This window comes from Aethalodelphis obliquidens, unplaced genomic scaffold, assembly GCF_003676395.1.
Source record: "Aethalodelphis obliquidens isolate GAN/ISIS:26980383/991018 unplaced genomic scaffold, ASM367639v1 scaffold124, whole genome shotgun sequence".
Classification (NCBI taxonomy): Eukaryota; Metazoa; Chordata; class Mammalia; order Artiodactyla; family Delphinidae; genus Aethalodelphis; species Aethalodelphis obliquidens.
In genome coordinates, this window is record NW_020838068.1 from 1,124,129 (window position 1) to 1,152,072 (window position 27,944).

The 27,944-nt window shown below is 42.3% G+C and overlaps 1 protein-coding gene across 4 annotated transcripts in view; it reads right to left on the reverse strand.

Moving 5' to 3' along the window:
• The window catches only part of VSTM4 (V-set and transmembrane domain containing 4), an 86,326-nt gene that overhangs the window by 21,076 nt on the left and 37,306 nt on the right, over positions 1-27,944 (reverse strand). For all 4 annotated transcript variants that reach the window (XR_003431123.1, XR_003431124.1, XM_027098524.1 and 1 more), the window contains 3 exons: positions 25,318-25,351; positions 5,156-5,262; positions 3,711-3,772 (listed from right to left, as the gene is read on the reverse strand). Coding sequence is in view for 2 of the 4 variants with exons in the window: in XM_027098524.1 (XP_026954325.1) it covers positions 3,711-3,772; positions 5,156-5,262; positions 25,318-25,351 (203 nt within the window). In the remaining 2 variants the exon portion in view is untranslated. The remainder of the gene's footprint in view (positions 1-3,710; positions 3,773-5,155; positions 5,263-25,317; positions 25,352-27,944) is intronic.

A 27,944-nucleotide genomic window follows, 5' to 3' on the forward strand; every position in this document is an offset into this window, starting at 1 on the left:
GTCTAGGAGAACAGCAGAAACCTGGGCACAGACTAGGAAGGTCAGGGGCAAGGCTGAGCCATGAGAGGATGTCAGAATCATGCACAGAGATCCAGGTTCCACTCTGAGACAAGGCTTCAATTAAGCTGGTTAAAACCTTACACTCTGGCTTCAGAAGGACAAAGGTTCAAGTCCTGACTGCAGCCCACAAGCTGCATGACCTTGGGTTAGTCGTCCATCTGTCACCTTACTGACTCCGAGTCTCACTGTGCCCATCTACAAAAGCACAATGACAGAACCTACTCCACAAAGCTGGGGTGCAAAATCCCACATCCCCATCCTGTTGGACACTGCTCTGGTGTGGAGAACACAGCAGTGACCAGAGCAGACAACCTCCCTGCCTTCATGGACCTTGCATTCTGAGAAGAGAAAGGCAGGTCACAGATACATGTACGTCAGGGTGCCTCTCATGGGGAGTTCCTTCAGAGGGTGGGTGGTGTTTTATATAGAGTTTCAGGAAGGCTTCTCCACTGAGCTGATATTTGAATAGAGACCCTAGGGGGTGAGTAATAAGCCACAGACATAGCCTGGGGAGGACGGTCCAGGCATATAAGACAACAAAAGCCCTACCAGAACATGCTTGGTATGGTTAAGGACTAGCAAGGAAGACAGAATGATGGGAGGGGAATGAGAAAGGGGGACAGTGGTAAAAATGATGTCAAAGAGGTCATGGGGGCTAGATCATTATAGGGCTGCGCTGTCCAATATGGTAACCAATAGCCAAATGTGACTATTAAGCTCTTGAACTGTGGTTCTGAAATGAGATGTGCAGGAAGCATAACATACACACTGGATTTTGAAGGCTCAGCAGAACAATAAGCATTAAAATATTTCATTAATAACTTTTATATTGGTTATATGTTTAAATGATAATATTTTGATATATTGGGTTAAATAAGCCATACTATGAAAATTGGTTTCACCTGTTTGTTTTTACGTCTTTAATGTGGTTACCGGAAAATTTAAATTACATGTGGCTTGCATGATATAAGGCATTAGAGGCCACCGTAATGAGCATGGCATTTATGCTGAGCAATGTGGGAAGTAAACAGAAATGCACACCAAGTGCTTAGCATATTTCCCAGAACAGAGCGGAAAATGTTTAGGAAACTAGAATTCCATTCACAGACAAACTACTCAAATGTAAAGGCAAATATATTTAGGGGGGAAGACACTGGATTCAAGAAAAAGTAATAACAGAACGAATAAAAGTTAAGTTTAAATAATTGTTTGGAATGTAGTGATGACGTATAATGAAACTGGCAAGTAGTGATTATGGAAATATGAAACATAAAGTTAAATAAAAAAGAATCTGACAAAAAAGAATGACAGATAAAATTGGATCCATTCCTAAATTCCAAATGGATCAGAGAAAAACAGGCAAAAAAAAAAAAAAAAGGAAACCATGTAAGTATTTCACTGTAGCCATCCTGGTAGATGTGAACTGGTTTTCTGCTTCTAACCTCCATTCCATGACACCAATGAGATTAAATACTTTTCATGTGCTGACTGGCTATCTGTATGTCTTCTCTGGTGAAGCACATGTTTAAGACTTCTGCCTATTTTTTTGTAGTGTTGCCTTTTTCTTTTTTATTGATTTGTAGGTGTTCACAAATGCTAGGTAAGAATCCTTCACCAAATATACACGTGGCAGGTACACTCTCCCCATAGGTGGCTTCCCTTTTCAATCTTGTACTGATATCTTTCATCAGAATAGACCTTCTAAATTTTAATGTAATCTGAAGTTTTCAATCTTTTCCTTTATGGCTCATACATTACACGTCTTGTTTAAAAATCTTTGCTTGCCCTGACCTTATGTAGATAAGCTAATTTTAGGAAGTTTTATTTTTACCTTTCTTACTTAAGTGTATGGACCTTCTCTAATTAATTTGTGTGTGTGTGGTGTGAAGTCCAGTTTATGGATCATTGTTTTTCATGTGGAGATCCTACAGACCCATCACCGTATACTAAAAATATAACCCTTTCTTCACTGCACTGCAATGTCACGTTTGTCATAAAATCAAGTGACAATACATATGTAGGTATGTTTGGGGCTCTTTATTATGTTCCTTTGGTTTGTCTATTCTTGTGCTAATACCATTACTTACTATACAGCTTAACTACTATGGCTTTAATATAAATCTTGTGAATTGGTATATAAATTCTTCACTTTGTTCTTTTCCTTCAAGATTATCTTGGCCCTCTGCAAGGCCAAGATAATCTTATTATCTTACATACACATTTTAGAATTGGTTTGCCAGTTTCTCTGCCTCTCTCTCCCTTTCTCTCTTTCACACACAAATACACAGCTGCTGAACAAAATTGGCAACAAATAACAATACGATTACAAACTTAAAAGAAATGAAATCTTCATGCATCCATACTGATATAAAGAAATCAGTGAATAAGTCAATGAGGAAAGGGATCCAGCTCTTCCTTACAGAAGAATTTCAAGTAGTAAATGGAGATGGATTGAGGAAAACAGAAAATCACCATCGGTTCACCATAGTGATAAGGGCTGCAAGCAAAATCCATGGATGAACGCTAAAATGAGTAGACGAAAGTTCAAGGAAAAAAGGCTATTTGCACAGGCTTGATGTATCTCCCCTAAAATACCTATTAATTACTGTGCTGGTGGTCTTCATATGTGTCCACAAAGTCTCTGAGACCCCTCCCTGAATTCAGGAGGTGCAGCTTCACTCTCCTCCCCTTGAGTGTGACCTGGACTTAATGACTGGCTTCTAACAAATAAAGTACGGAAAGGGAAAAACAGTGACTTTATACTGAAGGAACCTGGTAGACCCACCTTCACCAAGTGGTCACGGTCAACATCATAGCACGTCCGCTCCATGGGACACTATGAGAAAGGCATATCTCCTCTGTGTTGTTCTTCCCTCAAATCCATAACCTCATTTCTAATCATCAGAAAACCTCAGAGAAACCCAACTCAAGAGACGTTGTAAAAAATGCAGCTACTACTCTTTAAAAGTGTCAAGGCTGTAGAAGCAGACAGATGGAGGCGCTGGCCCTGATTGGAGGAGACTAAGGAGACAAGACCACGAAATGCGACGTGACGGCCTGGATGGGATCCTGCACCAGAAAAAGAACATTCGTGGAAAAACTGCTGAAATCTGATCCAAGTCTGGAGTGCAGTTAATGGTAATGTGCTGATGGTAACTTCTTAGTTTTGACAAATACACCATGGCTATGTGAGAAGTTAACCTTAGGAGAAGCTGGGCGAAGGGTAGACGGGAACTCTCTGTACCATCTTTCTCACTCTTCCATAAAACTGAAGTTGTTTCAAAATTAAAAGTATAACATGTTTTCTGGAAAGTTCTTCAGCAATCTCTTCAGAGTGGTTATCAAGACAAGTTTATACAAGCTGGTCCACTTTCTATTTTATACCTTTCTGAGTGCGATTTTTTCCCTTCTTTTCAAAAAAGGAGCATTGATAATGAAAAGTAATTCCATTTGGATTTTTAAAAATCCACTCTGTGGGAACTAGCTATGGAGAAAAGCTGACTCAAAAGCTGGCCCAAGAAGAGAGAATGCCTTTGCTTGGGAACAAAGCCCCAAGAACGTGGAGCATGTTTTCAGTCAATAAAGGTACTCCTTGGACCAGCGTTGTGTTTAGGGCTTGAGGGGACAACACAGAGACTGTGGTTACTCACCAGGGCAACTTTCCTTTGTGGCTTCAGCAGCTTCGGTTTATGGAACGGGGCAGCGATGGGAGCTGTGGAAGCACATCAAAGGTTTAGTCTGCAATTCCTCCCAGGACTCTTAAAACCCACATATCACGAGCACCACGGACAGAGAGCCTCGGACATAGGGCCACTTCCTGTCCTCGTGGAGGAACTCTAGTTTCTGATCCAGGTAACAGCTGGACTGGTGCCCCTCGGGGGAGGGTGATCCTCTCCTAACCTTTGGATACGTCATCCTCTCCTCTCAACAAGGTCAACAAAACCACAGCATAAAACACCGCCAGCTACAAAGAGGTCAGATGTGCAGGTGAGAACCCGGTGCACTTGGTAAAGGCTGAGGCTGGGACCTTCCCTGGGGCTTCCTCCTAGTTGCATGCTAACGCTGACAGCGGTGACCTTTGACCCTCACAGCTGCCCTGGGAGGTCAGCAGGGAGGGTCTTATTGTCCCCATCTAACAGAGAAGGAAACCGAGGCTCTTATTCTAACATCATGTAACTACCTAGTATTTAGATGAATTGGGACTTGAACTCAAAGCCAGGCTCAACCACGTGGCTCTCTGAGTCTCATTTTCTTCTTCCGTAAAGTAGGGCACCATCTATGCTGACTGAATGAGGTGATACAGCAGTACAATGTCTGGCGCAGAGCAGGGACAGCTCCCTTCCCTCCCCAGATCCACAAGTGTCATGCCTCGCAGGACGCTCACGCCTCCCAGCCCCTTCTGTCCACCCAGTATACGTACAGTCTCAGCACCACTGCCTTCCACCACAGGGCGCAAAGGGTGCCAAGGGGCCATCCTGGGAAGCCCCAGTTGAGGGATAAAATGGATCCTGTCTTGTTCTTATTCACCTGGGCAACCCTTGTATTCCTAACTGTATATCAAATCCTTTGATGTAGGACCTTCTCCTAAATTGGCCAGTTATTTTAGGAACGATTTATAAACAGTTTTACTTCTCACCTCAGGAAATGTCCATCTTCCTCATTTATGTTGCTCTAAGTCGTAACTGGAATCAAGTAATAACCCTCATTTTAATCCCCAGAACAAATCCATAATAAATTACACACCTGGTTTTTATCTTTAGGAAAATCATAGAGCCTTCTTTCCCTTGAATGAACCGAGAGGATGCTGACACCCCCTTGGCCCACCCTGCTATGTGCAGAGAATGTTAGTACTTCAAAGGGAAATACACTGTGGAATAGCCTGTAGAGGTTGACCCCCGCTAAAGCCATGCGCGTCCAATGGCAATGCCCCCAGCCCACCTCAGGGACGGGGCTCAGTTATGACCAGAATCTAGGTGGGGTTCTCCAGACCATATAATCAGCGATGTCACATCCTCCACCTGCCTACCCTCCTGTTCTGATCTCACATCAGACCCCAGGTGCTCTCCACATGGAAGACTGCTGGCTGGCTTCCTACCTTTGGCAGGGACTGCGGGAGGAACGTCAGCTTTTTCCTTCCGCCTCTTGCCCTTCTTGGGCTGCAGTGGGACCAAGCTGGTCACGCTGGTGACAGTCTCCCCTGAGCTGGAGAAGAAAAAGGTCCTGGTGAAGGCAAAGGCAGGCTTGTTCCGGGGAAAGGAAAAGGAAGCAATAGTCTCCGGGTACCCCATGTACCTGTGTGTAAGGCAGGGCACTCTTAGAGCCGGACTGGGATCACTCTGTGCCTATCTCCAGGATGTCTGGACGTCTGGTACTGACCCTTGGCTAAGGACGATGAGTTGAGCTAGTTAGGGATTTGTAACATGCTGTGTAAAGTTCTAAAATCTCTGGAAAGACCCAGGGCCGGCTTGCCTACATTGTTTTGGGATGTATAGATTGTCTGTATAGACTGTTTACACCTGGTTAATGGGTTTACACAGTCTGGCTTGGTTACATCACCAGTAGGATATTAAGATATCACTAAAAACTTCTCCTTGAGCTCCCCTAAAACCAACGTTCCTTACACACATCTTTGTGGCTCACAATCCAGAGACAGAGCAGCACCTGTGCAAGTGAGAAGGGACCCTGGCGAGTTGCAGCTGGGAGTCCCTAGGGCGCCCCATGACTGTTCACACTTTCTCCTCCTGCTGTATGTACCTTCACCTTTAAGGTAAAGACTGAGTTAGACCTCAGGAGTGTTGTGAGTGTTTTCAATTATCTGGGGGGTTACCTGTGTAATCACTGTAGTATCAGATTCTATGTGTTACCGTTACAACCCGAAGTAATAGGTAAGCCTTACATTACAGGTAACAAAACCAAGATTCAAAGATGCTAAGTGACTTGCTCTAAGTGACACTGTTTGTAAGCAGACAACACGAAAGCTGCAAACCCAGACTGGCCTGATGTGAAACCTGTTCTCCTTGCTACCTGTGGGGTGGAGTCCAAGCACTTCCTTGAATGGCCATCGTCTTATTTCAAATGCACCCTATGGCTCCAGCAACCCAGAGGGCAGCCTCTTTTAGAATCTCTCGTCCTCAGGCACATATTCCAGTCAGGTAGGTACAGTTACCAAGATAGGCTTGGTAACTCCCTTGATCTCCCTAATACAAAGGATTTCTAGAAATCCATAAGATATGACCTAATAGTCAAAATGAATGAAGGTGGTAAACGGTTTTCACACAAGAGGAAAGGCTCGTACCTAGGAAAACATGCTAAAACTTCCTCAAGAAAGAGAAAGCCAAATTAAAATGTACTGCACTTTCTTTCTGCACATATCAGAATGGCAACAAACTTAAGGCAAAGCACTCTTTTGGCAAGGGTGTGAGGAATCAGGCACTCAGAAGTATTGCTGGTACAAGTGTAAACCCTTCCTGATGGAGAGTAATTCGGCAATCAGGATCACAGGCGCTATCAGAATCACAGAGGCTTATACTCTGTGACCCGGCAATTTCATTTCTGGGAATTTATTCTGTAGATATCCTTGCATGGCTACGAAATGTACATATAAGTCATTATAGTCCTGTTGGTAATAGCAATAGATTAGAAACAACCCAACTGTCCATCAGCGGGGGACTGGTTAAGGAAATTATGGTGAATCCACAAATCCACACACGGGGTCCTTTGTAACTGTAATGAGGGATGAGGAAGCTATTTATACAGGGATAAGAAAAGACACATTGTTAAGTGAAAAAGCTAGGTGTTGGACAATGTGTAAAATGTGTCATTTCTTTTGTATAAAAATACAGAAAAATAATATATATTAGCATTTATGTACACAAATAGAGAAACTTTGGAAATATTCACAAGAATTTAAAAATAGTGGTTCCTTAAAACGGGGGTGCTGAGGAAACAAACAGAAGGAAGATTGGACAAGGAGAATTATTTACTATTATTATTACATATTACATAATATAATAATAATTAATAATTATATAATATAATATATTATTATATAATAATATGAATTATTATTACATATATTTTTAAATTAATTATTTAACTTTAAATTTTAATTATTAAAACATGTGATTGTATAATCTTTGAAAAGCAGTAAATTAAACACTAATAAATATTTACATATATTTAATAAAAGAAAACAGACTATTCTAATATAGTCCTGGAGTTTTAAAAATAAACAAAGACTGAGTCACGTTGTGGGGAAATTTCCAAGAATACAGTTCACACTGAGAGTCCCCCAAAGATAGCTTATTTTTATTGGGAACAGAAATTCTAACTGGCCATGGCTTTAGAGTACAGGGTCAACTGTGTAAATTTACAAATAGCCAAAAGGGATGTGTGTTTACAAAACTCTGGCCACAAAGAGAAAACCAGGGATCAGAAACCCTCAGAACTGTTTAAATACACAACCACACATACAGCTTCATTTCCTAGCTTTTTAAACTCTTGAAATGTTTATTTTTTCTTTCCATTATAAATTAATGCACGTCCATGTTTTAAAATGGTAATTACCAGCATAGAGACGAAAGAAAATAAGTCTATCATAACCAAAACATGATCTTCATAAATATTTCCAGCCTTTTTCCTCTTCCTTGTTTTATTTTTTTAAAAAGACTTTATTTTTTAGAGCAGTTCTATGTTCACAACAAAATTGAGCAAAAGATACAGAGATTTTCCATAGATCCCTGACCACCCCCATTAGGAACATCCCCACCAGAGTGGTACATTTGTTTTAATTGATGAAACTACCTTGACACACATCATCACCCAAAGTCCACAGTTTACATTAGGGTTCACTCTTGGTGGTGTACATTTTATGGGTTTGGACAAATTTATAATGTAGCCATTACTGTAGTATCATACAGAATAGCGTCCATGCCCTAAAATTCCTCTGTGCTCTTCCTGTTCATCCCTCCCTCCCCCACCTCTGGCAACCACTGATCTATTAACTGTCTCCACAGCTTTGCCTTTTCCAGAATGTCACATATAGTTTGAATCATACAGTATGGAGCCTTTTCAGATTGGCTTCATTAACTTAGAAATATGCATTGAAGTTTTCTCCATGTCTTTCATAGCTTGATAGCTCATTTCTTTTTAATGTTGAATAATATTCCATTGTCTGGATGTACCAGGGTTTATTTATTCATTCATCTACTGAAGGACATCTTTTTTGCTCCCAAGTTTTGGAGATTATGACTAAAGCTGCTGTCAACATCCATGTGCAGGCTTTTTGGGGACATAAGTTTCAACTCTTCCTTGGTTCTTATACATTGTCTTTTTTAAAATAATATTGGGGCTTCCCTGGTGGCGCAGTGGTTAAGAGTCCGCCTGCCGATGCAGGGGACACGGGTTCGTGCCCCGGTCCGGGAAGATCCCACATGCCGTGGAGCGGCTGGGCCCGTGAGCCATGGCCGCTGAGCCTGCGCGTCCGGAGCCTGTGCTCCACAACGGGAGAGGCCACAACAGTGAGAGGCCCGTGTATTGCAAAAAAAAAAAATAATAATATTGTATTACAATTTTGCATCCTTCTTTTTACTTAATCTACACTTTCCATATTGTCACATCCTCCCACTATTCCAGTGAGAAGACATGCCCATAGTTTACTTAGCCTTCCCCTGACATCTAAACATCTAATTTGGTTCCCAGTTTGATATACAAATAACATTGCTATAAATATATTTGTGCATAATGGTTTTCCATTCTTAGACTTTTGTTTTTGGATTCTTAGACCTGGAAATACTAGTTCACAGAGAAGGATCATTTTAAAGGTTATTCAATACCCACTGTCAAAAAAAAAAAAAAATACCCACTGTCAAAATGATTTCCGACAAGTCAGTACTACTTTATAGCCTCTTGGTCAATGGATGAGGGCATTTATCTTTTCATCCTTTTTAACATCAGATTTATCAGTTTAAAAAATTTCTCACTTAATGAAGAAAAATGTGATATGTCCTTTTACTTGCATTTCTTTGCTTGCCAGGAGGAACATTTCCCGTGTTTGTCTGTGTTTCCTTATTTATGAATGATGTATGGACACCTTCTCCTATTATTTAGTAGGATTGTGAGACATTCTTATAGATTTGTTTGCATCTTTGACATCCACCTGACATGCTTATTGCAAACATTTCCCTACTTCTGAATTTTGGCTTTTTGTTAAATGCATGGTCATTTGTTTTTGCTAAAATCGTTTGATAGTTTCTTTTTGTCTATTGCCTCTGAGTTGGGATTATCTTCCCCAGTTGCACCTCACACCCCGCAAAATCAAATAATATTTCCCCTTCCTCTTCTCTTTTCTTGGCTCTAATTCTTTAGCTCTTTAATATAAAATGAAAATTTTGAGACATCATAAACGTAGGCCATTATGCCCAGGGCTTTCAGTAAGCTGAAAAAATGTCTGCTTTGTCATCACCATTCTCCTTGAAAACAGTAAAACTGCACTAAACTAAATTTAGTTCTACTTCATACCTCAATCATGAGCACTCAGATACAATGAGTCACCACAATGACATACGACAGACAGTGATTCCCTCAGAATCTTACGTCTCGCGTTGAGCCAGCAGGGCTGGTAGGAATTTTTGACAAAGTCCGTCTTATGATTCACTTACGAGAAAAGTTATTCTACATCTTGGGTTGCAACAGGACTGTATTTTGTGTCTGACACAAGGGAGTGGGCATTGCTGGAGCCAGTCAAACCAAGGAAGATAGAAAATAGGCCGGAAACTCCAGCTAAATTAGAGAGCTGTGTGATCGGAAAGAAGTGCTATTTGTGGGGAACAGGGCTGTTTTTCTGGCTCCAACAAGGGTGGGGCAGGAGGCGCACATGTGGGACCCTTGTTGTGACATGTACAAAGTTCCGGCCTGGCCGCCTCTCACAGGAGTCTCTGTCCCACAAAGACTGGGCACCTCTGCTCTGTGGCACGTAGTGGCTGGATCTAGCAAACGGGCACTGGACAGGGGCAGAAAGCCTGCACTAAATCTGGTTCCACTCTGACTAGAGAGGTGATACAGGACAAGTCACTCACTTCCCTGGGCCGCATCCCCCAACCTGTAAAATGGGAAGATGTACCCTTGATATCTATCTCACTGGGTCATAGTTAGGGTCAGATAAGAAAGCTCAGCCTCAATTAGATGGGGCATGAAATGGCTAAACAGCATGGACCCTAATCTCCAGCGTGTAGATGCAGTAGGGGGGTAGGGGCATGTCATGGTGTTACCCAGGGAAAACAATTTTGCTACTTGGGTATCTCATGATGCCAAGTCTTGGCCCTGAGGGGAAGCACAAACTTCAACTTAAACCTTGATCAGAAAATCTTTCTGCCGAGGGAGCACAGTGCACCCTCCTAGAGCCACAGACGCAGCAGTGCTGTACCAGTGCCAAGCAGGACAGAGCAGGCGAGCAGGGTGTAGAGAAAGGCTGAACCCCTGAGCAATGGGTGGCCACTCCAGGACACTAGGTAAAGCAGGCAACCTGGATTTTACCAGGCACTGAACAAATTGTGAGCAATCGTATTTTGCAGAAGCTAAAGTTAATAAGAGCTATGTCTGTCTACCCTGTGCAAAGCACTGTGAAAAGTGCCTGATATCCATAATCTCTGACCCGCCCAGATGGGAAAATTAAGCCTCAGAGAGGTCCAGGCAGGAGATCTGGGATCTGATCCGGGTGGACCTGCCTCCTTGGCCCTGAAGCTAGGACTCTGAGCCCAGCCCAGACAACAGAGAACAAGAGAACTAGGGAAGGAAGAAGGCCAATCAAGCCAGATCTACAATGGCTGCTCTAGGCTTAAGCCAGCTCCCCAAAAAGGTACCGGAAGGCGACATCAGCATTCCACTGCACTTTCAGTCTATACTAGATCCAGGACTGTTACAGCTGCTCGAAGCCCTGCCCTGGTGGGAGGAAGAGGGGCCATCCTGAATGCTAGGGTCCTGGAGGCAGGAGCAGTGACTGGTGCCCAAGACCAAGGGCCATCCTGGCCCAAGATTGGGCAGAGAAGGAGGGGAGCACATGCCTGTCCCTGGGATTGTCTGAAATAAACAGTAACAGCGGCCCAAAGGGAGGTGGGTGTGGCCAGGCCAGCCATGTGGAAATTCTGTGCCTCTACAACGAAGTGTGTCTGGGAGCAGAAAAAAAAACACGATAGTATAAACTGAGAGGACCCCACCAAGGAACATTTTTAAAATGAAGAACCAAACACCCAGGCACACCTTGCTTTCATAAGTGAATGTGAGCTCAACGTGCCCTCATACCGAACCACACAGCGCCTGTGCATAAGGAGTGCCACCCCTCCATCAAATAGCTGCCTCACTGGGACACACCAGAGGAGCAGTTAACTGTTCCCACCGAGGAGCATTCAGACACCCCGCCTTCATCCCCCAGGTGCCTGGTGTTTCCCTGGATCCAGGACAAGCTTTGTGCCTCCACATATGAACTATGCCCCCTTGGGGTCTGTTCAGCCCCGTTTCCGGCTGAATGAGCAGAGGATCCTCATCCTGGCAGAAAGCTGTCCGTCACATACTGCAGAGGGATTCAGTGTGGCCTGAACTGGGATGGCTGGGATGCCAAGTGTGGTCTGTCGGGCAAAATATCCCGACCCAGAAAGCCCTCCACGAGCAGGACTGAGGAAGATGTGCCAATCTGGCCCTGCCAGCATCCTTCTGGGCCTGCCCTCCCTGAACCCTTCCCGCTCCCACACCAGCTTTGAAAGTCAGTGTTTCCGTTGATTCATTTTACCTTCCGAAGTGTCCATGTGCTTCCTTTCCTCCAGCCTGCACACCTCAGTTCAGACCGTGAGAACTCACCAGGACCCCCAGAGGGCTTCCTCAGTTCCTCTCCGAGCAGCTCCAGGCTGCCTTTCCAAGACTGCCCGCAACACACTCATCACCCTATAACCTTGTAGCTTGCAATGTCAAGTGTGGAATCTTGCAAGAGGAACGCAGGTCTCAACAACTATGTTAGCATCTCACTGTCGTTTACAATGACAGGTCCCCCGCCCAAGGTAGCTGCCATTGATAAAGGCCAAGGACTAGTGCAAATAGGGCGAATTTCCTGACATCTCGCTCTAGGCTTTTGAAAGTGCTCCACGGGCTTTCCTTGCCACACGAGGTCAATCAACAGCACGTGCCAAGGAGCTGCCTACAAGTTACAGAACTTCACTTTCGAGGCAGACGAATGGTGCCTCCCTTGAGATGACTCTTTCTCATAAATGAGTAACACGTGTCAAGCACGTAGAACTGCATCTGGTACGTTGTGTCACCTATGACTATCTTACCAGCATTATGATCATCATTATTATGGAATCTGCTGTCCGAGTTCTTGAATGGGGACTGGACGGACACGGCAGGGTTCTCAGAAACCTGTGCCAGAGCGGGCGCACCGAGAAAGGACCTGCAGACCCCGGGGGACCTGATGCATAACTTTCTGCTGCTTTCATCCTATGTATGGCATTTTGTGAAGAGCACCAGTATAAAAGCTGCTCCTTCGTGAGGCAGTTGCCAAGGCACTCCCTGTCCACAGCCTCCCCATGGCCTTTCATCATAAACGGTTGACATCACCTCAGAGGTTCTGCCGGGCCTCACCGTGAGAGCTCGTCCTTCCTGGTCCCTGCCAGTTTCACAGAGTCTGCACAAAGGCTTGGAGGTGGTTTAGTCTGTAAGTTTGAAATCTCTGAACACTAACTGGTAAGGTCAGGAGGTGCTTCCTTAATATTGGGTGGGCCAAAAAGTGCCTTCAGTTTTGTAAGTAAAAATAAAAGACACATTTTTCATTTTCACCAAGAACTTTAGTGAAAAACGTATTCACCCTTTTGTTCCACTACCTTCTGCCATTTTTCAGGCAAATTCATAATTCCATCTTCCCAAAACTTTTTTTTTCTTAACATCCTTATTGGAGTATAATTGCTTTACAGTGTTGTGTTAATTTCTGCTGTATAACAGAGTGAATCAGCTGTACGTATACATATATCCCCATATCCCCTCCCTCTTGTGCGTCCCTCCCACCCTCCCTATCCCACCCCTCTAGGTGGTCACAAAGCACCGAGCTGATCTCCCTGTGCTATGCGGCTGCTTCCCACTAGCTATCTATTTTACATTTGGTAGTGCATATGTGTCCATGCCACTCTCTCACTTTGTCCCAGCTTACCCTTCCCCCTCCCCGGGTCCTCAAGTCCATTCTCTACATCTGCATCTTTATTCCTGTTCTGCCCCTAGGTTCATCAGAACTTTTTTTTTTTAGATTCCATATATATATATGTGTGTTAGCATATGGTATTTGTTTTTCTCTTTCTGACTTACTTCACTCTGTATGACAGACTCTAGGTCCATCCACCTCACTACAAATAACTCAATTTCATTTCTTTTTATGGCTGAGTAATATTCCATTGTAATATTCCATTGTGCCACATCTTCTTTATCCATTCATCTGTAGATGGACACTTAGGTTGCTTCCATGTCCTGGCTATTGTAAATAGTGCTGCAATGAACATTGTGGTACATGTCTCTTTTTGAATTATGGTTTTCTCAAAACTTTTTATCTTTCTGAGCAAAAAACTGTCCCAGGTGCCTTTTACAGTCTTCCAGGGAATTGAAATTTTTTCCATTAAGATAATTTTGTAAAGTAAATGGAAATCCGAAGGTGCAATGTCTGGTGAATACAGCAGATGAATCAGAACTTCCCAGCCAAGCTGTAACAGTTTTTGCCTGGTCACCAAAGAAACATGCGGTCTTGCATTATCCTGATGGAAGATTATGCGTTTTCTGTTGACTAATTCTGGTTGCTTTTCGTCGAGTGCCGCTTTCAGTTGGTCTAATTGGGAACAGTACTTGTTGGAAATAATCGTTTGGTTTTCTGGAAGGAGCTCATAATAGAGGACTCCCTTCCAATTCCACCATATACACAACATCACCTTCTTTGGATGAAGACCAGCCTTTGGTGTGGTTGGCGGTAGTTCATTTCACTTGCCCCATGATCTCATCGGTTCCACCTTGTTGTACAGCATCCACTTTTCATTGTCTGTTACAATTTGTTTTAAAAACAGAACGTTTTCATGATGTTTCAGTGGAGAATCGAATGTGGACATATGGTCAGGAAGGTTTTTTTCCCTTAACTTACGTGGAACCCAAACATCAAAGCGATTCACATAACCCAGCTGGTGTAAATGATTTCCACCCTTGATTTGGATATGTTGAGTGCGTCGGCTGTCTCCCACGTGGTATAATGTCGATTGTTCTTAATTATTGATTTGATTTGATCGCTATCAACGTCAGCTGGTCTACCCGACCGTGGAGCATCGTCCAGTGAGAAATCTCCAGCACGAAACTTCGCAAACCACTTTTGACACATTCAATCAGTCACAGCACCTTCTCCATACACTGCACAAATCTTTTTGTGCATTTCGGTTGCGTTCTTACCTTTCTTGAAATAATAAAGTGTAATATGCCAAAAATGTTGTTTTTTTGCTTCCAACTTCAATATTAAAAAGGCTACACAAAAATCCACCAATTTTGATATCTTTTTTTAAATGCATGCTGATATGACAGCTGTCACATACGATCTAACAAAATTGTTTCAAATGAAGTTAAAGACAACTAAGTGCTACTAGAGCCATCTTACGGAAAAAACCGAACGAACCTTTTGGGCCACCCAAAATTTAGCGGTTCTATGTAGTGTTGGTCTTAGGTCATAAGAATAAAAGCAAGGAGAGGTCCCTGGGATTACCTGCTCAGCATCCACTCCCTGCCCCCTAGGGCTGAAGGCACATGTTTGGGTGGCACTGACCCCCACCCCCTGCTCGGCACAGTTTTATCCTCTGGCCTTACTGCTTGTTTCAGGTTGGTCCCATAACAGTGAGTTCAGTTGTGTTTGTTCATTAGGAAGCAAGATGACTCCTTCATGAGGCCAGGGGTGAAAGCCGTGCTGCCACCGTTCCCTTCCCAAGGGGAGCTGGCCTGGCCTGAGGACACATCAAAGCCTGGAGGCAGCACTGCCCAGAGAAGGGCTGGGAGCAGAAGCCACTGCCCTAAGGACCCTGCGCCCCCCGGAGCAAAGCCCACCCACTGCAGCATCTCCAGTCAGGTGAGCCAGCCAAGTCCCTTCCTGGGTAAGACCATCTGAGCTGGCTTTTCTGTTACCTGGAATCAAAAGGTCCGTAAATAGTAGAGAGGGCTAGCTCTTCATCTAAGAGTTGGCAGTTTTATTCATGTTCTTAATCTGGGGAGAGTAATTTGTACCTTGCAGGGTTTTTATGAGGATCAGAAGTAAATCCCATAAAGTGTTCAGCTGCAGAGGTATTCGGGCGCTCCCTGAGTAACCATGAGGAATTAGTCCGCAGCCGGTATTATCTCACTGAATCCTCACAACGACCCTGAGCCACAGGGACAGAGGCAGGTTTGTGCCCATTTTGTGGAGGGTGAAATATTCCCAGAGAAGCTGAGTGACTGGCACAAGCTGCTGAGTGGCACAGCTCAAACTGACACTAAAACCAAGTAGATGTTTGTCACGTTATTCCAGGAATAACAACCGGGTCCCATCACACAGGCCTGTCCTCCTCATGCCTGCCTCTGCCTAGGGCTCTGGAAGGAGGGAGCTGAGCCTGAGCCCTGGGGTGGGGCGAGAAGACTGCACAGCAGTGATGTCAGGGATGCAGGAGGAAGGTCAGGAGACACACGCCCAAGTCTGCTATCCCTGCCCTCGCCCCCTTGCTTGCTCAGCTGAATGCAGACAGAGGCTCAGACACCCACAAATCCATGCCTATGACCAGAGGGATGCACTTTTCAAAGTCAAGGGATGCAGGGAAGCTGCAGCCACCCCCAGCATTGATAGCCAAACCCTTCCCGCTTCTCCTTCCACTGCCTTAACATTTCTGCAGCATCTACTTCTTGTTCATTTGTGTGAATGCCAACACCAAAGCTCTCACAGTCAGATCCAAGCTTCCCAGCACACCTATGCTAATGTGTGAGCCCTGGAGCCAGGTGGCCTGGGCTGGCAGCCCTCGCTGTTCTTCCTCTCACTGGCCAGGAGACCTCACCAACATCGACACTTTTTGTATTGGTTTCTCATCTATAGCATGGAGGTAATCACAGCACCCACTCATGGGGTTGTTGTGAGGCGGGAAGAAGATGGTGTGTGTCCCATGCTTAGCACTGTGCCAGGGCACGGCATTTAATAACAGTGTGGCTCCGTTATTGTTATTACTATGATGACTGCCATCCCCTGGCATCTGGCCCTGCCACCAACTCCAGCCTCACCTCCCTGCTGCTCTGCCCTGAATCTGCAGGGTTCCTCACCTCCATGGACTAAATCCCTTCATCCGCTGTGCTTTTCTCTCCCCAGTTCTGTGTGCTGCCCTCCCCCAACCCTCTTCTCCTGTAATGTTCTAACTCACCCTTCAAGACTTGGCCCAGATTTCACCCTCAGGAAGCCTTCCCTACCACCCACAGACCCCTGGGACAGGGTTAGGAGCACCTCCTCTGGGTGTCCGTGACAGCTCCGTGGGCATCCCACGGGTGCTGCCACGGTCTTGTTTCTCTGGGTCTCCCACTAGAGGCAGACCTCGGGGCATGGGCTGTGTGTTATTTCATCCTTGTCTATGGGCCTTACAAGCTTACAGAAGAATCAATCGTAAGTACTGACTGAATAATAACAGAACCATTTGCATAGAGCTCACCATTTACCTGTTGGAAGCACTTCATACAGACTAACTCATGAAATCCTCCCAACACACTATATGCTAGGACAATTATTGCCCTCATTTTATCAGAGAGGTTGAAAAATTAGCTAAAGGCATACAGCAATCAGTGGCAGAGCCCAGATGTGAACTGAGGCAGCCTGGCCACAGAATCTTTAACCATCACAGCAGATTGCCTTTCACAGAAGGAATTAAATGTTTATAACACTGCTACTATTCAATATTATACAAATGAAGCAAGTAGTTACATATCTTAGTTTTGAGCATATATCTTCATATTCTCTTTGAAATCACATCTTTGCCTTCACTCTAAATCCTGAACAAATCACTTATTAAATCCCATACTTCGACTGTGGGAGTACGTTTAAAAATCTCTGATCGTTCAGAAAAGACTGAAAAATGCTTTAAACTAAGCTCATAAAGTACAGTAAAACTGTGCCTGTAATTTATTCAACATGTAAATAGTCTATGGCCCTGACTCTTTATCCTTGAGAAGGTGTGTGCACCAGAAAACATGAAGAAAGCTTACACAACTTCAGCTGTAACTGCATCAGCACAGGTGACACAATGTCCATTTTAATTGCTCCCATTTGCAAAAATTTAGTATCTCAAACCCATAAGAAGAGGTCAAGCAAAAGGTCAGGAAACGTACTGGCTGCGAATCGCCTTTTAGGTGCCCCCGTCCACCCTCTTGACAATTTTCTTGTACTTGAAGAAAGGCACCTGAGTGCACTGAGGAGGTATCATGGTATGAAAACACATTATAACTCTATGAAATTGGTGGCATTTCAACTAAAATCTGGTTTTCCGGGACTCTGGGGTACAGTTTCATACCTACCAGTTGAGCTGCTCTCAGGGCTGCTTTCCCCACGGAGGGCACGCTTAAAATCTTGCAGAATCCTGAGACGCTCACTAAGGCCTGGGTCTCTGCTCCGGGAGACAGCACTCTGCCATCAGAAAGGAACTGTCCCCAGCCCCAAAGGTCAAGGCCGCCCCTCCCAGGAAACGGCAACTTCCGACTTCAAGGATGACACACATTCGAGATGAGACTTGTTTTCCTTCTGTTTGAGCTTCTCTCAATAAATCATGGAAGTCCCTAGAGTCCCCGGGTTCTGCCCCAGTCACTTGGCAAGGTCCCTGTCTCAGTGACCACAGCCTCAGCGCCAGCATGTGGCCTCTTCCTGAGGGTCCCTCCCCTGCCTGAGGGTTTCTGTTCCTGGCATCTTGTCCTGGTCCTGTGCTCTCTGCCCATTCTCCCTTAGGAGGAAGTGGTCAGAGGACAGAGAAGGACATTTGTCCCGATCACAGCTTGAGACTCCAGGGCCCGGCTGCCCACTGCCATAGCACAGATGAAGGAGCCAGGATCTGGGAGCCCTCTGGCACAACAGGGACGGAACAAACAAAAAAGTGCCTGGGCTGCAGAGGCAGAGAACAATTCAGGTCAAGGCCAGTTAAAATGGCAAGGATTGACCAGTTCACAAGTGAGGCCCCGTGGCAGGGAATGGGCTGCACTAGGTCAAATCAGCATGAGGTTCTAATAGAAAGATGAATGCAAGTCAGAAGGGCACCGCTACCAGGTTCATGGGGGCAGACCTGGCCCCTGCAGGGTCCTGGGGTGCAGTGGACTAGAAGAGGCAGGCTTTTCCAGAGGCAGATCTGTGGGCTGACCCAACAGGAGATACGCCAACAGGGAGCACTCAACTCAGGAGCCCAACCAGTTTCACTGACAGCACCAGCGGGTAGAGGGGGCAGCATTTAAGCGGGACTCTGTGGTCATCTCTGACCTCTGGCAGGCATCGCAGTGCTGGGGGAGACCAAACTCTAATGCCCACCAGGCTGGGGTGACATCTTCGCTGTACTTCCAGCCTCAGCACCAGCTCTGAATAGGTGCAACTGCAGGGGAAGGCCAGGGAATGGAAGGAAGTGGAGCCCAAACTCCCACACCGCTTGCTAAGAATGTAAGGCCAGATGCTAGACCACAGCATGCAGATCCTGAGAAACACTGGCAGGCTGGTCCCTCCACAGCCTCTGATCACCTGAGCCATAACCTTCCCCCACACCTGAAATGCTGGCCCTCGGAGCCTTTTAGGGGCATATGCTTTAAAAAAGAAACAAACTGCTTTACTGAAGCATAATTTACTCCCCATAAAATTCACTGATCATAAGTGTACAATTCAATAATTTTAGTAGATTTATAAAGTTGTGCAACCATCACCACAATACAGCTTTAGAACATCCCTGTCACCCCCCAAAACTATAAATAAATAGTTATTTATAGTTAATCCCTATTCAGCCCTAAGCAACTACTAATCTACTTTCTGACTCTATAAATTTCCCTTTTCAGGACATTTCAAATAAGTGGAATCACACAATATGTAATTTTTTGCATCTGGCTTAGTTGACTTAGTACAACGTTTTTGAGGTTCACCGCTGTGGTAGCATAGATCAGCAGTTTCTTACTTTTTATTATCAAATCGTATTCCAGTGAATGAACTACTAAATTTTGTTTATCCATTCACCAGTTGATGGATGTATTTAGATTGTTTCCAGCTTCTGGTGATTATGAATAAAGCAGCTATGAAAAGCTGCATGCATGTATTTGTGTGGACATATGTTTTCATTCTCCTGGGTAGATTCCTACGAGTGAAACTGCTGCGTCATATGGTTAAGTCTATGTTTAATGTTTTAAGAAATCACCAAACTGTTCCTCCAAAATGGCTACACCATTTTACATTCCCACCAGCAATGTACAGGGTTCCAGTTTCACCACAACATGGCCAACACTTGACATTGTCTATCTTTCTACGATAGCCATTGTAGTGGGTGTTTAGTGGCACCATGTTTTGGTTTTATTCACACTTCTCTAATGACTAATCATATTGAACATATTTTCATGAACTTGTGAGCCATTTATGTATCTTCTTTAGGGAAATATCTATTCAAGTCTTTTTTGGCCATTTTTTTAAATTGAGGTATAGCTGCTGTACAATATTATGTAAGTTTCAGGTGTACAACATGGTGATTCACAATTTTTTAAGGTTATACTCCATTTATAGTTATTATAAAATACTGGCTATATTCCCTGTGTTGCACCATATATCCTTGTACCTTATTTATTTTATACATAGCAATTTGTACCTCTTAATCCTCTTCCCTCTCCCCACTGGTAACTACCAGTTTGTTCTCTATATCTGTGAGTCTGTTCCTTTTTTATTATATTTACTGTTTTTTTAGACTCCACGTATAAGTGATATCACACAGTATTTGTCTTTCTCTGTCTGGCTTGTTTCACTTAGCATAATACCCTCCAAGTCCATCCATGTTGCTGCAAATTTCATTCTTTTTTATGGCTGAGTAGTATTCCATTGTATATATATACCACATCTTCTTTATCCACTCATCTGTTGATGGACACTTAGGTTGCTTCCATATCTTGGCAATCATAAATAGTGCTGTTATGAACATAGGGGTGCATGTATCTTTTCAAATTAGTGTTTTTGTTTTTTTCGAATATATACCCAGGAATGGAATTGCTGGGTCATGAGGTAGTTCTATTTTAGTTTTTTGAGAAACCTCCACACTGTTTTCCACAGTAGCTATACCGACTTACCTCCCCACCAACAGTGTATGAGGGTTCCCTTCTCTCTACATCCTTGCCAACATTTGTTATTTGTGTTGATTCTAGCCATTCTGACAGGTATGAGATGATATCTCATTGTGGATTAATTTGCATTTCTCTGATGATTAATGATGCTGAGCATATTTTCATATGCCTGTTGGCCATCTGTATGTCTTCTTTATCCATTTTTAATTGTGTTATTTATCATGTTATTATTGAGTTGTAAGTGTTCTTTATGTATTTTGTCCTAGCATCATTTGTTGAAAAGACTACGTTTTCTCAACTTTTTGGAAAGACTTTGTGAGGGGTTGGTATTCTTATTTTCCTTTAATACTTGGTATGCTTCACCAGTAAAGCAAGGTGGGCCTAGGCTTTTCGTGGCTGGAAACTTTTTAGCTAACAATTTAACTTCTGGACTTATTATATGTTTATTCAGACTATAGCTTTCTTTTTAAATCAGTTTTGGAAATTTGTGTTTTTCTAGGAATTTTTCCATTTCACTTATGTTGTCTAATTTGTTAGAATAAACCTGAATTATCAGGATTATAACCTTTTAATTTTTGTAGGGTTTGTAGTGATTCCTTTTTCTTTTCCTAATTTTGGTAATTGGTTATTTTCTCTCTCTTTTTTATTTTCATGGACAGTCTAACTTAAGGTTTGTCAAGTCCATTGATCTTTTCAAAGAACAAACTTTTGGTTTCATTGATACTTCTTTGTGTGTGTTTTCCATGCCATTGATTTCTGTTCTAATCTCTATTATAACCTTTTTTCTGCTTACTTTGGATTTCACTTACCCTGCTTTTTCTAGTTTCTTATGGTGAAAGCTTCTATTGATTTTAGACCCTTCTTCTTGTCTGATATAGGCATTTAAAGGCCATAAATTTTTCTCTAAGCACTACTTTTGCTGCATCCTATAAGTTTTGATATGCTGTGTTTTCATTTTTATTTAATTCAAAATATTTTCTAATTTTTCTTTTGATTTCTTCTTTGACCCCCATATTATTTAAAAGTATGTTGTTTGAAATTCAAAACATTTAGGAATTTCCCAGATTTCTTTCTGTCACTAATTTCTATTTAATTCTGTTGTGGTCAGAGAACAGACTTCATATGATTTCTTACATAAATAAAATACTAATTTTATAAAGATTTGTTTTATGGCCTAGCATGTGGCCTATCCTGGAGAATGTGCCAAATAAACTTGAAAAGAATACATTATGCAGTCACTGGGTAAAGCATTCTTATTTGTCAGGTAAAACTGCTTCATCTTCTGTGTCCTGGTTGATTTTCTCTCTCAGTATTCTATCAATTATTGAGAGTGGAGCATTGAAATTTCCAGCTATTACTCTAGAATAATTGAAAATTTTCATCTTTTAATTTTCTGTTTTTGCTTCATGTATGTTGAGGCTCTGCTGTTTGGTCCAATACAATGTGTTAAATTATCCTCATATGTTGATCTTTTATAATTATAAAACTTCTTTCTTTGTCTCTAGTAATATTTCTTGTCTTAAAGTATGTCTTATTAACTTAGCTACCGCCTCTCTTATTGTTCCTACTCGCATGGTGTATCTTTTTCTATCCTTTGGGTGCCCTCCACTCTCCTCTGCACATGCATGTTGTCTCAGCCAGAGATATGCTTGACCCAACTGTGACCCAAACCTCAGGCTAGCAGAACCACTGGGCCTCCCTGCTCAATACCGCTAAGACTGCCACTTCCACTGCCAACACTGCTGAACGTGGGCTTTGCACACTGCTCCAAGTCAAGTGAGCCCCCTTCTACCACAATAGAGAGGCTGATGGTCCTCCCAGCATTTCCTGCCATAAAAAAATCTCCTCACCAGCCAAGCTGGGAGGGGAGAATATCAGAGCTGCCCAAGGCCAAAACTCCACAGAGTACCACTGCTCCTCTCAGCAGTTCAGCAGTTTTTCAAGTAGAAAAGCCTCTCAGGTTAATATATACCTCTGGTCTTGCCAAAGTTCTAAAATGGTTACTTTTGTCAATTTTGTTAAGATTTATAGTTGCTTTTTCGGGGAGAGGATTTGCTAATCCCCTCACTCAATCATACTCAGACATCTCTCCTGGGGACGTACACACATACATTTGCACTCACGAAGGCAGGGATTTCTGTCTCTTTACTTCACTGCTGCTTCCCAAGCTCCTAGAACAGTACCTGGTAGACGGTAAGCTCTCAATAAAATAACTTTGCATTTTGATATGAGTAACAGGATTTCTGAGGATCCCAAACTCAATAGCAGGAACACAAAGCAGTCCAGTATAGGGACTGTTGGGACTGTAAACAGGATCCCCCAGAGATATCAAATACAATTGTTAACTGAAACTTTAACAGAGGTAATTGGACATTCACATACAGTCACAAGAAATAAAGCAGAGAGATCTTATGTACACGTTACCCATTTTTTCCCCGAAGGTTTCCTAAGAAACAGCTTTTTGTTTCATTGATTTTCTCTATCACATTGCTGTTTTCAATTTCATCAGTTCCTGCTTTGATCTTTATTATCTCCTTCCTTCTGTTTGCTTCAGGTTTATTTTGCTCTTTTCCTAATTTCCTGAGGTGAGACCTCAGAATGTTGATTGGAGGGCTTTCATCTCTTCTAATATAAGCGTTTAATACTATAAATTTCACTGTTAGCACAGCTTTAGCTGCATACCACATATTTTGTTACGTCTATTCTCATTTTTGGTCAATCCTATGTATTTTTTATTTCCTTCTAGACTTCCTCTTTGACCCATGGATTTTTTTTTAAGTGTGTTGTTTAATTTCCACATGGTTAGAGATTTTCTTGCTGTTGTTTTATTTCTGCTTTATGGTTTAATTCCACTGCAGTCAGAGAACACATTTTATATGATTTTAATTATTTTAAATTTGTTGGGATTTGTTTTATAACCCAGGATTTGGTCTAAGACAAGCCATATCTTATGGTGAATGTTGCATGGGGGATGGAAAAACATGTGTTCTGCTGTTGGTGGTTGGCGTGTTTGATACATATCAATTTGGTCCTCTTGGGTGACTGTGTTGTTTAGGTCTTCAAAATCCTTGCTAATTCTCTATCTAGTTGGTCTATCTACTGCTGAGAGGGGATGTTGAAGTTGCCAATTATCATTGTGGACTTATCTATTTCTTCTTTCAGCTCTTTCAGTTTTTGATTTAGGCATTTTGTGGTTCTGCTATTTGATATGTACACATTTAGGATCTTTGTCTTCCTGGTGGATTGACCCTTTTATCATTATTTAATGTCCCTCTTTATCTCTAGTAAGTTTCTTTGCTCTGAAGTCTATTTTATCATGTATTAGTATGCCCACTCTTGAATTTTTTGGTAATGTTTGCACGGTATACCTTTTTCCATCCTTCTATTTCAATCTTCCTATGTCACTGTGTTTGAAATGAGTTCCTTGTAAAGAGCATATATTTAGGTCATTTTTTTTTTAATCCACTCTGTCAGCTTCTGTCATCTGATGTATTTAAACCACTTACATTTAAGATAAATAGTATGTCAGCAATTAAGTCTGCCATTTTATTATTTGCTTTCTGTCTGTTTTCTGCGGTTCTCATCCCTCTGTTTCTTTGTTACTTGAACATATTTTAGGATTCTATCTTTATTATTCTATACTGTTTTTGAATGTACTTTTCATAATCCTTTAATAATTGCTTTGAGCATTGCAATACACACATGTGACACCACAGCCCACTGGTAAAAATGTTCTATCACTTGAAGTAAAGTGTGGAAATCTCATTTCTATTTAGGTCACTTACCCTCCTCATTTTTACATATCATAATGCTCTTCTTGAGTATCAGATGGTTTTATAATTTTTTGTTTCAATCATCAAATATTACTTTTTAAACTCATGAAGAAAAGAATAGTCTACTTATGCACCCATATTTCTGCTCTTTCAATTCTTCCTTCTTCTTTCCTAATGCATCACGATATTTCCTTTTATTTCAAGAATTTCTTTTAGCCATTCTTTTAAAGTAGGCCTGATAGTGAAACTAAAAATTCTTTTCGTTTCCCTTCATCTGAGAATGTCTTTATATCCCCTTCATTCCTACAGGATAGTTTTGCTGAATATAGAATTTGTGGGTGACATTTCTTTCCTTGCAGTATTTGAAAAATGGGCTGCTTCTTTCTGCCCTCCACGGATTCAGATGAAATATGCACTGTCATTCAAATTTGTGTTTCCCTGTAGGTAATGCATTGTTTCTCTCTGGTTGCTTTTAACATATTTCTCTTTGCCTTTGTCTTTCATCATTTTCTTCTTACTACCTTTCAGAGTCCTCCTTTGTCTGTCTCTTATATTATTTCCAGAATTGATAGTTGTGCTTATTAGCAGGGAAGAGCAGAGAGAAATTGATCTAATCCATCCTGTCTGGACCAGAAGTCTCAAAATTTTAAATACTATGAGTTTGCAATATCTACCATAACTCCATAACTATTGTTACCTGTAAGGTGTGTCCCATCAGCTAAAAGGCTAGCATCTTAGCACATGTATCACTAATGGACGCATTCTGTAGAGTAGGACATAGGACAAGCAGGCGTTGGTGGAAGGGGATCAGGAGTGTTTGTGGTCAAAAGGCATCAAAGTGGTTCAGTCCACCTGCCAGCTCCTTCCTAAACAGGGGAACAGTCATTCAAGGGCAGGTGTCAAGCCTCCTCCAGCATGTATGTTGGGCCAGCCTGAGCCACATGTTTGCTGGCCCCTCTCAGGGTGACAGTCAGAACATGAAATCTGGAAACATGCAAGTGCATGCAGAACACACATTTTAGGCCAATTTTTGAACTAATATGCAGACGTTAAGGTAAAGATATGAATTTAACCATTTTTTGGTAATATCAAAAGAAAGTAAAATAGCAAAGAGTTTTACTTGAAAACAAGAAGAAAATATTCCTACCTGTTCTGAGGGCATTTCACCAAATAGTGTCTCACTGCGAAAGGAAAAAGAAATAGAAGATGGTAAATAAATGCTACTTTAGATATATATTCTCCAGGAATTCCTAGGAAATGTAGGTGGCCAGGTATTGCCCAAACGTTGGCACAAACCACCCCTCAGGGCTATTATACTTCTCTTTGGGTGAGTACAGCAGAGTCATGGCAAGGACACCACAGTGACTTGATATTGTTCCATACCTGGATCAAGCCAGGCATGAAGCCATACACCTCAGGCTTCCTGGTTACATAACCCCCCAAATTCATTTTTTTTGCCAAGCCAGGTTGAATTGGGTTCTAACCTAGAGTTATAGAGTCACCCAACTTCTGAGCTCTGCCTTAGCCATGAGAAAGCCTTCCTGGGGCAACTTTTCTCCACTTAGGCGCTCCTGTCTATAAAATGGGTTTTAATTCTCTGATCAAAGCTCTTCCAGGACTAAGAGGAGGTCCTGGGAAAAAAAACAGCCTTTTTTTTTTTTTTTTTTTTTTTTTGCAATGACATCCTCCATAGTAGGTCTCCTTCAGAAAAACCGTGTTCTAGCTACAGAGGAAAAATAAGAATACCTAGGCAGTTATCCTAAAAAGTGTCCACTCTAAGCTCATCGTTGAGTTCACCTCAAATAGAAGTAAAGCTGAAACAGCCACAGGGCCCTGGAGTTGTGTAGTAGAGTGTTGCATCAATGGCCCCAATGAATCACACATTAATATATCCACATCCTTGTGTAACTCCCTCCCACACGGACTCTGAGCTTGGCCACATGATGTGCTTTGGCCAGTGAAATATTAGCCAATGAGTCACAAGCAGAAGCATAAAAGGCCCTGTGCTCTGAGGTTTGTGAGCTCTCTCTCTCTCTCTCTCTCTCTCTCTCTCTCACTCTCTCTCTCTCTCTCTCTCTCTCTCATTGCAGGGAACTCTTCTGCTATCACATGAAGAAGCTTGGCTAGCCTACTGGAAGATGACACCACATGAAACAGACACAAGTCATCCCAGCTGAGGCGCCGAAGGAGCCAGGCCCCAGCTGACCCACTAGCAGGCTGCAGCTGCATGAGTGATCCAGCTGAGGCCAGAAGAACAGCTCAGCTGAGCCCAGGTCAACTTGCTGACCTGCAGAATTGTGAGCAAATAAAACAGTTGTTGTTTCAAGCTCCTACACTTGAAGTGATCTGTGATGCAAGTGACCAATGCAGGCTCCAAACCAGAATGACAGAATCAGCTTTGGAGGGGTTTTTTTGGTTTGTCTTGTCCAACCCCCTAATAGTATCTGAACTCTTTCTGCATTCCATTTACTTAATACCTACTATATGCTGGATCATTTATAGATGCAATAATAATAAAACCATAGTTCATACTTCCTGAACACTTCATATGTTCCTGGCACTATTCTAAGCTTATTATATAGATCAGTGGTCTTTAGTCTGGGGTTTGCGTACCCCTGGGCACCCTTAGGAAGAATAGTTTTAAGGACATCTGTTTCTGGATCCTCACCTTCCATGGTATTCTTTACTTAGAATTCATTCCCCTGGAACTTGCCTGAGGTCTGGCTGTATTCCTTTCCCTCCCTCCCTGTTACATCACCCTTTCTACTTCATAAAATCAAGGCATACCTCTTACCCATCCTGACTTGTACTACAGAGACCTGTCCTAGGGGTAAAAGCCAGTGGGCATATCAATGGCCCCAATGAATCAATAAATGATTTAAAATATTGGTGTCAGTGTTGAGAAAGCAATGACTGGGCAAATAAACTTTTCACTAGAGGAAAGCGTTCCAATATTTTGCTTTCAACAAGGATTGAAATATGACCGAATCCAGTCCTCAGCTGGTAGAGTATTAAAATCATTTTCGATGATAGATCATTGTGACTTTTGACATAAAACTCAGAAGCAATTTAAAGTACTGAGTGGTATAAGGAAACTTCATCCATTCCTGCTTCTTTTTATATTGAACGAGGTATTTCAGAGGTAACATCTCTTAAAAATATAGGAATAGAAGTGATGCTGAATTCTATTACAAATTCATACAAGAATATAGGAAGTAAAAATAAAAATCCATTTCAATAAATATACATTTCCATTAAAATTTTACTTCTTATGATTATTTATCTAAACTTGTATTTATGTGGTTTTGATTAATTTTATATTCATTTCTAAATCTTTACTAATTGTGCAGTATTTACTGATAACTCAATCCAGGAAAAAAATTTAGCACCTAAAGACTTGTGGAATAAGGAAATTTTTAAAATCTTAATTTAAATTTTTATACACATACTATTTTACAGAGAAATATAATCAGTGATCAACAAAGAACTTTCAAAACAAAAATGTAAGAAAATAGGATAAAATTTTGTGGGGGAAGTGGATTGAAGATAAAAATTCAAAGAGAAGAAGGGACAATATAAAATTTATAACGGCTAACGTTTGTTTTGGAGTCTTTTTAAATCAACAGATGTAGTTAAATTCATGATACTTAGATGTAAAGGAAAGATTTAACCATTTCTTTTTTTTTTTTTTTTTTTTTTGCGGTACACAGGCCTCTCACTGTCGTGGCCTCTCCCGTTGCGGAGTACAGGCTCCGGACGCGCAGGCTCAGCGGC